Genomic DNA, 12,543 nt, shown 5'->3' with positions numbered 1-12,543 from the left:
GGAGGGTTGGGCCTTGCAGCTGCAAGCGAAGGATTTCTCCATGCATTTTTGGGACTTAAAAAATAGCTAATACCTTAGGGATGGTATGACGGAACATTTTTGCGGTTTTGAAACCTTGACGTTTTCATACCACGGTAAACCTTGAAACTGGTAATCGGCACAGGTCTAGTTCAAACAGGATAAAACTAACCATTTTTATAATAGATTGAAAGGGTTTGCAAGTCATCATATTCTGTTTTATCCCTTGCAGACCTAAATGGAATTGGGGTTTGCAATCTTGTAAAATGTTTTCCATGCACATTCATTGAAGGCCCACCAGATTGCACCATTAATGCATTACAATATTTTTTCCATCTTCTATTACTTTTATAATATATTTACATATATATTAATTTTTCATAAGCAAGTACATGTAGGCTCATTCCCATTAACTCTGACTTTAAAGAATTGATATTAGTGGAAATTCAAACAGATCCATGTTTAATAATTCATCAGACTGCTCTCTGGAAACATTGGCGACCGAGGATGTCGTTAGCTTTCTAGGCATCCTTAGATCTGTAATACTGGAGATATGAACTAAGAACTTACCATTTACAAAAGCATATGCAGTATATACTGTGTTTAGGGTTAGCAAACTTGTGTGTCTCAATAGATTCAATGGAACATCAGTAGGAAAGTGTCGAGTATTTGTCAGACATTGCTAAGCTCAGCTGTTTTGATCAAGTTGGTGCTTTGGGTCAAAGCAAAAGGCTGAGTCAAGATGTCCTCCGTCACGGTGTTTTTGAGGACCTCGCCAGCATTCCAATGCTAAAACCTCCCCTTAAAGATTGAATTAATCAGCAAATAAAGCAAAAAGACGTGAGGGGGTCTGAAACTCAAACAGTGAGGTAGGGTATAAACCACATACCGCTTGCTAGCCAATCCCAGGGCACATAACACGATTCAAGATGACATTCATAATATGGATAATTTAGGCTTCAATCAACCTAACATGGATGTTTTTGGACTGTGAGCAGAATTGGCAATACCCTGCGAAAACCTACAATGCCACGGAGAGAACATGCAAACTATTCTCAGCTTAAGATTTAAATGTTGGATCTTAAAACTTTAAGTCATGTCATTTAGCCTCTACTGTGCTGCAAGAAAGACCGAAATATCTGAGAAAGCGAAAACAAAACGAAAAAAAAAAAAAAATAGTGCCTGTTAATAGCAATCGCAAAGCCACCATGCAAATAGACACGTTTCATGTGATTCAGTGTCTCAATAGCTGTGAGCATGGTTGACCGAGCAACTATTGTTAACCAGTGATCACCAGTAGTGGCCTTTTTGAATAATAATGAAATGGTCTGAAGGAGAAGAATCGAGTCCCAAGGCTGAAGTAAAACAAAAGTGTTCCTCTTGCTCCACACATAAGAGAAAGGAATAAAATAGTTGAACATGGAGATTTTAATGCTCCAGAAAAGCATAGTAAGAATTATGAGACTAGTAAAATTTCCTTTAAAAACAATCTTTCTTCATCATCCTCCAATAAAAAGCATTAGTAGTTGTATGGTTTTGTGTGTGTGTGTGGGGGGAGCTTCTCATGTTCTTGGCTATTTGTATTTGTTACATATGGCTTTTATGTTGAAATCTGGTCAAACTCTTCAATGAATACTCACTCTCTGCTGGAATTATGAGAAGTTTTGAATTTAATACCTAACCACCTAAAAGTAATTTCCTTTTAGCGTAACTTCTGAATTATGAAACTATGTTCATATTTAGGGTTGGGCATCGTTTGAATTTGAACGGTTCTGGTTCCGATTCCACGTTTCGATTCCGTTTCCAAAAGATTCCTCGATTCTGATTCTTTTCATAGGCTGGGGTAAAAAAAATTGCATAGTTTATAATAATTTCTTGCCTTCTCGATTACTTTTTAAATTATATGAACTTTCAATTAACCTTGCTGTGAATTTCTCACAGGGCTATTTTAACTTGTATATAAATAACAGTCTTTGAATTTGAATATGATGAAGTTTCTTTCCATAGGAGTGCATTTTCACAAAGATGTTTCTTTTTCAAAAGCTCACAGAGAAAACATGTACAGTATGTTTCGGTCTATAAGTCGCAGTTTTTTTTTCATAGTTTGGCTGGGGTGCGACTTACAGTATACTCAGGAGCGACTTATGTGTAAAATTATTAACACATTATGATATCATTTCACATGTTATTTTGGTGTTTTGGAGTGACACTGAAGGTTTGGTAAACTTGTTAGCATATTGTTTATGCTATAGTTATCTGAATAACTTAATAGCTATGGCCACGTTCGCGTTCTGCCTTTGGCAATGTGTGCTCCATTGTATTATTGACTTTTTTTATATTGAAATGCATGCTTTTAGATGTGGCGCTTTCACGCCCACGTGGGGGCGCACTTGCACTTGTTTACGTGAAGAAGAGTGCTCACACGCCAAAAGAAGATCGACAGCTACGTAGCTCTGACTGAGTGGGCGAGTTTGCGAGAGAGAAACACGGTTGCAAACCTACGTTCATTGTTTATGCTTTTAAAATATCTCTACAGAGGCAACGCCTGTGTGTATCATCTTTTCTGTTGTTGTTGTGTGTTTTCCACCCGCGATCGGACACTTAGAGACAGTTGTGTGGTTGTTTGAACGATGCGCTAATGCTAGTGAACGCATGCTAACCGTTTGTGTCATGTTTTGCTGTAAAAGCACCTAATTATCATTTATTTACGTCGATGCGAACCTGTTTGATATCGAGGACGAAATTAATTCAGTAAAATATACGGACGTCCAGCCATTTGGGAGTTTAGCCCGCTGAATAGCCAGGACCGAGCTGTAGCGTCCTGGTGAGGACAGTATATTCGCATTTCGTTGTTCATGCACTGTACACTGTACACTCATTAAGCATGTTGTTCTATATTGTATTTTCATATTAAATTGCCTTTCAAGATGACATGTCTGTTCTATGTGTTGGATTTTATCAAGTAAATTTCCCCCCAAAATGTGACTTATACTCCGGTGCGACTCGTTTATGTTTTTTTTCTCTTCGTGGGCATTTTATGGCTGGTGCGACTTATACTCAGGTGCGACTTGTAGTACGGTGCACATATTCTTTTGCCTAGATTTTAGAGTGTCTTATGCTTCAGGCATTTATTGTATTGTGTCGTTTGTTTTAGGTGGTATTTCTACAACCCTAAACCTTACCCTCTTGCAGATGTCAGGTGGGGAGTGTTTTGTCCCTTGATCTAAAGTTGACTACTTTTTAACTTTGATTTCTTTCTAAACTATATATTATTCATCCTTTCACAAGATGTCACTGTTGTAACTCCGGACTTTACAGCTTTTCTTTGGTTTTGCTATGTGCGCTTGGCTTCACCTGGTGGTGACTTACTGGAAGCAGCAGGCAAAAAGAACATTACTTTAGTTGGGAAAGAATCCTTGGGGTGTACAGACACTACACACCTCCTCTGCACTACACATCATTGGGAACCCTTGATAAAACAAAATATGTAAGTTTTCACGTTTCAAAAGAGGATCTTATATCATTTCGGTGTGTTTATTCTGTTACTATGTTGTCATTTATGTGAAGCGAAGCAACACGTTTTTGTGGTAATCTAAATTAGCCACTTCATATGATTGGCTCAAAACGGAGCAAGTCTTCATGTGGCTTCTTCTTCGTGGTGTTCGTCAGCAATTTTTACGGTCGGCGGTCAGGGCATTGAAACTTGGAATCGAAATTTAAAAATTCGAACGGCTCCGGGAGAAAAGGCGTGTTAGTCCCAGATCCCATCGATGCCCAACCCTTTTCGTATTGTCCTTTCTCTTCTGTGTGTTGCGTATTTTAAATTGCCTTTAGGATTCTGCCAAGCAGCAAGCAAACTACAGTATGTACAACACCACTGTGTACCAGTGATCACAGTTTGGTCTCCACAGTACAATAAAGCCGTTTTCTGGGCTTTAAACGTAGTCGCTCAAAGGGTTAGGCATTACCAACATGTTTGAGCGCTTAAGTGCAGATCAACAGTGAGTGGCTCAAGGTTTCCCTCATTGCAGTCCTAGCAGCACATTACTAGGGAGGATGAGGCTTATTGCAGCTTCCGTTGGAAAATATGTTCCAATTTGTTGGTCTCTCACAGGTTAGATATTAATCATTCAGAATTGTAGAATAGAGTTCACATCCAATCAGTACAGCCTGAGGAAGGGGAAACCCTGATCCCTGATCAGCGTGGTAGCATAATCAACATGGTAGCACATGCGTTGTTTTGTTGTTGTTTTAGTGATTACAACGCATGCCAGAGCTGCAGCAGCTATGGCGCATGCGCTCTAAGAGGGTAACGAGTGTTTCTCACGTAGGCGGGGCCGGCACCGGAATGGCTATCGGCGCCGTGGCAGCTGGTGAGGCCACGCCCGACCCGGACTCCGGCCCGGGGACCGGGACGGGCGAGGAGGCCAGTATTTGCTGCAAGCGACGTTTGGGCTGGAGTGCCTTCAGAGGGTTGATTCTGAGAAAGAAGAGACGAGAAAAAGGAGGACACCAAAGCCACGCGTTGAGCCAGCCGTAGATGCTTGTTGCCGTGGCAACATCACTGCAATCCTTGCAGTGTTGTAACCGGGCGCTCCACACACACCATGTGCGAATTTAGAGACATGTCTTGTAGATGAATATGAAACAATGAATACAGTCATCTATGAAATACGTAAACAACACTAACAGCTGGTGCATTAATAATCAATCATTCATAAATTAGGTTTTAAAAAAAGTTTTAAAAAGAATACAATATATGTAAATTAGTTGCTATTGTTTAAAAAGTGTAAGTGTACCAAAGATTATGTTACTCATATACAGTATTTCCGATTAAAATTTACAAGGTAATCACAGGAAAAACATCAATATAAACAGCTTGTGAAAAGTGTCTTACCATCAGGCTGATTTCAAAGCCAAAACTCATTAGATTACAAAGCACGACTGGACAGAAATAAATTAAGTTAGACATGTTGCTGACTCAATCAAATAAAGTGTGAGAGAGTGCCAAGTCTGTTTAAGCTGAGCCTCTGGTAAAAAAAAAAAAAAACAAAAAAAACAACAACATTTAATTAATTACTTTTTATAGATTTAACATGAATGAGGAGTTGCCAAAATTGTTTTTCAATATTTTATTGGAATCTAAAATTTTATATTCACACTGCAGTAGGTGCCACGTTATACAGTTGCTAACAGAATTAATGGGGAACTATACAACAGATCTGCTCAAGCTTAACTCAATCCTTTAATTTATTTTTCTGACTATTTACCTCTTGGCATCACCAATATATATTCACCTGTGTCTTACTACTGCAATCGTTTGGGGATGACTTGAACACCTGTGAGTGAAGCGCTATGTCTAATGCAGGGGTGCCCAAGTCCGGTCCTCGAGAGCCCCTATCCAGCTTGTTTTCCATGTCTCCCTCCTTGAACACACCTGAATCAAATGATCAGCTCATCAGCAAGCTCTGCAGGAGCCTGATAATGATCCTGATTATTTAAGTCAGGTGTGTTGGAGAAGGGAGAAATGGAAAACAAGCTGGATAGGGGCTCTCGAGGACTGGACTTGAGCACTCCTGGTCTAATGTGTTCTGCTTACAAAGTATGAAGTGAAATAACTTAAGATGGTTTTATATTTAGTTGGTGAGGATCGTTTTAAACATATAGTATGTACATACAGTAAATACGTATATATACAGCGGGGTAAATAATAATTTAGTCAACCACTAATTGTGCAAGTTCTCCCACTTGAAAATATTAGAGGCCTGTAGTTGTCAACATGGGAAAACCTCAACCATGAGAGACAGAATGTGAAAAAAAAAAAAAAAAAGAAAATCACAATGTTTGACTTTTAAAGATTTTATTTGCAAATCATGGGTGAAAATAAGTATTTGGTCAATACCAAAAGTTCATCTCAATACTTTGTTATGTCCCCTTTGTTGGCAATAACGGAGGCCAAATGTTTTCTGTAACTCTTCACAAGCTTTTCACACACTGTTGCTGGTATTTTGGCCCATTCCTCCATGCAGATCTCTGCTAGAGCAGTGATGTTTTGGCGCTGTCGTTGGGCAAAACGGACTTTCAACTCCCTCCACAGATTTTCTATGGGGTTGAGATCTGGAGACTGGCTAGGCCACTCCAGGACCTTGATTTCCTTCTTACGAAGCCACTCGTTTGTTGCCCTGGCTGTGTGTTTGGGATCATTGTCATGCTGAAAGACCCAGCCACGTCTCATCTTCAATGCCCTTGATGATGGAAGGAGATTTTCACTCAAAATCTCTCGATACATGGCCCCATTCATTCTTTCCTTTACACAGATCGGTCGTCCTGGTCCCTTTGCAGAAAAACAGCCCCAAAGCATGATGTTTCCACCTACATGCTTCACAGTGGGTATGGTGTTCTTTGGATGCAATTCAGTATTCTTTCTCCTCCAAACACGAGAACCTGTGTTTCTACCAAAAAGTTCTATTTTGGTTTCATTGGACCATAACACATTCTCCTAGTCCTCTTCTGGATCATCCAAATGCTCTCTAGCGAACCGCAGACGGGCCTGGACGTGTACTGGCTTCAGCAGTGGGACACGTCTGGCAGTGTAGGATTTGAGTCCCTTGCGGCGCATTGTGTTACTGATAGTAGCCTTTGTAACTGTGGTCCCAGCGCTCTGTAGGTCATTCACCAGGTCCCCACGTGCGGTTCTGGGATTTTTGCTCACTGTTCTTGTTACCATTTTGAAGCAACGGGGTGAGATCTTGGATAGAGCCCCAGATCGAGGGAGCTTATCAGTGGTTTTGTATGTCTTCCATTTTCTAATAATTGCTCCCACAGTTGATTTCTTTACACCAAGCGTTTTACCTATTGCAGATTCAGTCTTCCCAGCCTGGTGCAGGCCTACGATTTTGTCTCTGGTGTTCTTCGACAGCTCTTTGGTCTTGGCCATAGTGAAGTTTGTAGTGTGACTGACTGAGCTTGTGGACAGGTGTCTTTTATACCGATAATCAGTTAAAACAGGTGCCATTAATACAGGTAACGAGTGGAGCCTCGTTAGACCTCGTTAGAAGAAGTTAGACCTCTTTGACAGCCAGAAATCTTGCTTGTTTGTAGGTGACCAAATACTTATTTTCCACTCTAATTTGGAAATAAATTCTTTAAAAATCAAACAATGTGATTTTCTGTTTTTTTTTCCACATTCTTTCTCTCATGTTTGAGGTTTAGCCATGTTCACAGTTACAGGCCTCTCTAATCTTTTCAAGGAGGAGAACTTGCACAATTGGTGGTTGACTAAATACTTATTTGCCCCACTGTATTTACTGTAGTTGCGCTCAATAGGCCGATTTTTACAGTACAGTGGTACCTCATACGAACGCATTGATATACATTTTTCGACATACGCTTTAAAACTTGAGTTGTCATCTGTCCCTACACATGTCGAAATGCTCGAGATTTATGACTGCGTCGCAATTTCATTGTTTTCCCACAAGACGGCAGCATATCGGATTTTCTTGTGAGAGAAATCATCACGGGTCCCAAGACGGTTAGTGCAGGTCATAGTACTGGTGAAAAAAGGAAGACGGTGAGGCTTACCATTTAAATCAAGAAAGAAATCATACAAAAATATGAGCGTGATTTGCGTGCGAGTGAAGTGGAACTGGACAGTACATGGCTCACCGTATCTTCGTCTACCTACACACCCGCTGTCTCCTCCGACCTCCATTCACCATGAAGTTAAGGTGACAATAAAAACGTGTTTTTTATATCTTATTTATTAATAATCTATTTGTTTTACATGTGTATAATTTAATGCATTTGTTAAATTTGACCCAACACGGCTCATCGTATCCTCGTATACCTCCACACCGACCTCTTTCCGACCTCCGTTTGCCAGCCTCCATAAGTGGAGGTGATATAATTTATTTGTTTTGCTATTTGTAATTGCACCTGCAGTATTGAATAAGGATTTATCAAAGGTTTCTGGGCTATGGAACGAATTAATCAAATTTTAACGTATGCTTGTGGGGAAATCCGTCTCGACATACGACCATTTTGACATACAAAGTCATCGTCAAGTCCTGGAACAAATTAAATTTGTATGTCAAGGTACCACTGTAGTCACTTTTTCTAGTTTTGAAAATTAATGCATGGTCATGCAGTAGTTACAGATGACAACATTGTAGCACCCCAAAAGGTAACCCCCAGTTGTCTGGTAAATAAAATAGTAAAACACTTGATTGTGTACGTAGTTGTCATTATACAGTATATACACAGTTTTACCACAACTAAATGACCACCTGCACAAGTCAATGTAAATCTAAATCAATACTTTTTTTCTCGTATGTGCCTTATTTCCACCCTTTTGTGCTTTTAAAAGAGTTAAGCAAATGAGATACATTTTTCTGTCAAGCATTGCAGTTCCACACTTCTCAAAGTTAGGAATAAGTTGCATTTTTCATTGTAACCCCGTCGTTAGCGCACCCTGTGTTAAGATGCGCAAAACACAAATCACCTGCTTTATCACCTGATTTATCGACGATACAGTATGACTTTATTATGTACTGTTTAACTTCATCACAAAGGCTTGAATTATGCAGATATTATATCTGGGCAGTGGACTGATAAGTACAAATACATAGTTTCCCTAGATATGTCATTGAGGTATGGCAATTTACTTGTAAAACATGAATTCCTTGGCATAAAACTATGTAAATGTTTCAAATTTCATTAAAAACTACATTAGTAATCTGTTGATCACCTACCGGCGAGATCCTGATGTAGACCTCCGACTGGCTGGAGTAGGGGCAGACATGAGGTTGGGCGGTCTTTCTGTCAAATTTCTGCTGTTCTCACTGTCCTCTTATTCAGCTGGGTGATGAGAGCCTGGTTGAAAAGAAGAAAAATCAAAGCAATGACCCAAGACTAAGCTTTGCGCCGATTAGGGAAAACATTTTCCTGCTGCGTGAGTCAAATGTCTGAATTTTGGACCCACTGCTGTAGAAATACGTACACACATATAGACAAACTACTGTAATCAGCACTGGAAGCTTCTGCATACTGAGTCAAGTCAACACTTTGGCTCTAAGTAATGTGCTAACATTCGGACCTGGAAGTGGACAATGAGTGCTCATCATTATCCAGTCCACAACAAAGTGGGCTGACATTATACGTTTCTCATGAGCTGTGTGTTCGCGCTAATGCAAGATGAGAGGTGTCCTGATTCATCCTGTAGGATTTGTACATGCAAAACGATTGCCTTGTTGCATTGCTTTGTTTGTTGAAGTACTTTCAACACAGCATCGCTGTTGTTCATTAATGTACCTGTATAATGCATACGCTAGCTATTGCTAATTTACAAATAATTTATTGGAAAATAGCATACAGTGATCCCGCACTATATCACGCTTCAAACTTCGCACCCTCAGTCCATCGCGGATTTTATTCAATTAAAAAAAAAAAAAAAAAAAAAACACAAATCATTGTTTTATTTTATATCGAGATACAGTCTATATATCTTTTATACCATTACTATTACATTTGCAGGGCTTGAAAACTATTTATTAAAATATACATAGAGACAAGTTTCTGAGGTACTTCTGCTTGACTTCCGCATTTCTGCTCGCGACTTCCGTTTTACACTTTCTCCATCCACAACAACAGTGGAGCTGGAGTGGCATCACTCATCGAAATTCCTCAAAAAAGACAATTTGGAAATACCGCATCCATCTGCCATCATCACGACATGGGAAGCTGACATTTTCATGAAGGCAGATGAGGAACCAATCCCATGCCAACACAGAGACTGGGTGTTTATGTAGCCATGTTGCCGCTGATTTTATGGAAGGTATGTTCTACCTATCCCTGCATTTTCATGTGTCCGGTGCTAAAAGAAATCTAAAATCTTGCACATGAAACGATTTGTTGACTTTGATATGGTTATTAAAATGATGATTGTAATTATGATGATGTTTAATATTATTTACAACAACTACTGGACTGGTGTGGCTGCAACACATGCTATCTGCTGCTAGCCTGTTGCTAATCATTACATGAAGGATAGCACAATTATGTAACTGCATAAATGCAAGTGTAAGTTTTTTGTTCATTTGTATACAGGTGGAAAATGCTGTTAGGCAAGGGGAGACCACTTGATGTGCCTCACACCAACACTTACTGTACGTCGATGGACAAATATCGAGACTTCGCGCGTTCTAGTTTGATGATGAAAGGCTCGACTTACAGCTCCCCTTCGTTAATATTTTTCTAATCGTTTCATAAATTGTGATTTATTGACCTGATTTGCGCATGTACCAATTGTTTTAAATAAAACAAGAAATAGAATCATGTAGTCTAAAAGTTTTATTGCGAACAATGTCTGCAAAAAAAAAAAGACATACTATTTTTTTTTTATATGTACACACCTTGTAACAGCAAAATCCGTCAGCCCTTCTGTATTTGGCAACTGTTATATTATTTGTAATTTCACCTCATTTTGGTCACTCAATCGGCCGGCGTATCAATCTACACCTCACGTTAACATAGGCTGCATAGGTTGTTATCATTTTGTCCACGAATGATCAATGAAGTGATAAGAACAAACATACAATCTTTTAGGTAGCTCTTTAGGTTTAAACCACTCTTAACTTATTGTCTGCAGCTGGTTTCGATTTACGGCGTATGGCGAGGTAGTTCCACACTGGCGCATTGCAGCTACTAGCTGGTCGCTGATCAAAACATTCCACTTCTAACCATATATACTGTATAGGCGCTTCCAGGAGTTCACGCACAGCACAGAAAGTCTCGGAGTCTCATCTACGTCGTGCTGATTTTATTTATTACAAATTTATTATACAATTTATCAAAGATGGCGCCACCCATGTTTCGCTCAGGAAACTTGTCTATACATGTAAGGTTTTTTTTTTTGTCTGTTTTATTTTATTTTTTTCTTATTTCAATTATACTTTGGGGAAAAAAGGAGAAAATAAATGTCTTATACAGTATGTATCTCTTTCCAATGCTGTTGTATCTGAATAAAGTCATTGAACACACACAAAAAGTTTTTCTTTTTTTTTATTTAAATAAGCTCCGCCTTTACTTTGTGGATTTTCGATTTTGGGGGGGGCGGGTGGTCCCCATTAACTGTGAAAAACGAGGTATCACTGTACTAACAAAAATTAACATCTTACTGCGGTAATTTGTAGTTTTTTTTCCCCAAAGGTGACTCTTTGTATGTTTAATAGAGTTTACCCCAAATATATTCATATAAAAAATAATTTCCCCAAACATGATTCATATGAAAAATATTTTTTCTGAACTCTACCGAATGGGAACTGATTTTGGATTGAGGTTTTACTTCAACAGGAAGGCTACAGCGTTGCTTCACAACACATCTCATCAGACTGAAATGATGATGAGTCATTCTTTGCACGGACTGCACAGTCAGCTTCACACTTCATTTCTCTGACTATGAAGGTGATCTCATGAGGTTTTTTTCAATGTTTTCATTTGGCTCAAGTTATGAGAGTTGTCTTGTAACACTCTAGGAGCTATGTTGTACATGCACAAAGCCCAACACTAATGAGCCCAAACTCCCCATTAGACCTCATGAAGGATCAGTTTTCTCTTTCGACTCTGGGCTTCTTGAATACATGTCATGTTAATGAGACTACTCTTCATTGGCAGTACAGGTGGTAGGGCAAAAAGTTTTTCAATCGATCCCTCCTTAAAGTACAAAAACCAAAATGGCTTCCAGCATTTTTACTACTGTAGTGTGCTACCTGGCAGACGGTTGATTGGATGCTACATGATTGGACATCTATCATGATCTTGGGAAGGACAACAAGCGCTCCTCTTTTTACAGTGGAGAGGAGGCCACCATGGTTGGAAACTACATCTCTAAAAGTACGAATTGGTTTATGTGAATAAGGACTTCTAAATAAAACCGGGAACTGTTTTGAACTGTAAAATTGCCTCTTATTTAATTTCCAAGATCCCTATTTCTAGACATACACAACCTGAGTACTGAAGCACTCTGTACACCTATCATCTGTGATATGATGAACATGTCTCACTAACAAGGTCATTCAGACATACAGAACGTGATTAATGAGGCCAGCTGCACACAGTAGGTTATCGGGTGCAGAACACCTGATCACACTACAAGACTGTATGTGCTAAACAGGCAAAAAGCAGGAAATCAATATTCTCAATCCCGTAAATAGCCTGTGGGTGGAGGCTACAAACTCACTGTCTTTCTTCTTCATCTATCTGCATTTGGCCTGACATTACATTCATCTTTTCAAGATAAATAGGAGAGTGACAACTGAGAGGGGAGTCCTCTTTGAAGCAGAAGCAATAACTGAAGACACTTTTAAATGCTCTCAACTTCACCACCTCCATCAAGGAGGTTTTGCCCTTCATTAAATTGTTTTCAAATTTTATTTTTTAGCAACACACTTCTTGAAATTACCACTTAGGCTAGGACAAGGGTCGGCAACCCAAAATGTTGAAAGAGCCATATTGGACCCAAAAAAACTC

The 12,543-nt window shown here is 39.3% G+C and overlaps 1 protein-coding gene across 5 annotated transcripts in view; it reads right to left on the bottom strand.

Moving 5' to 3' along the window:
* snphb (syntaphilin b) overlaps positions 1–12,543 on the bottom strand; it is a 34,316-nt gene that overhangs the window by 18,555 nt on the left and 3,218 nt on the right. For 3 of the 5 annotated variants that reach the window (XM_057830507.1, XM_057830506.1, XM_057830509.1), the window contains 2 exons: positions 8,769–8,889; positions 4,346–4,498 (listed from right to left, as the gene is read on the bottom strand). In XM_057830507.1, the coding sequence (XP_057686490.1) occupies positions 4,346–4,498; positions 8,769–8,818 (203 nt within the window). In that variant the 5' untranslated portion in view covers positions 8,819–8,889. The remainder of the gene's footprint in view (positions 1–4,345; positions 4,499–8,768; positions 8,890–12,543) is intronic. The other 2 variants (XM_057830508.1, XM_057830510.1) reach the window with 1 other exon arrangement.

The sequence above is a fragment of the Corythoichthys intestinalis genome, chromosome 2 (genome assembly GCF_030265065.1).
Source record: "Corythoichthys intestinalis isolate RoL2023-P3 chromosome 2, ASM3026506v1, whole genome shotgun sequence".
NCBI classification, from domain to species: Eukaryota; Metazoa; Chordata; class Actinopteri; order Syngnathiformes; family Syngnathidae; genus Corythoichthys; species Corythoichthys intestinalis.
The sequence above is the reverse complement of the archived record's forward strand: the minus strand, read 5'-3'. Positions and strand labels throughout refer to the sequence as shown.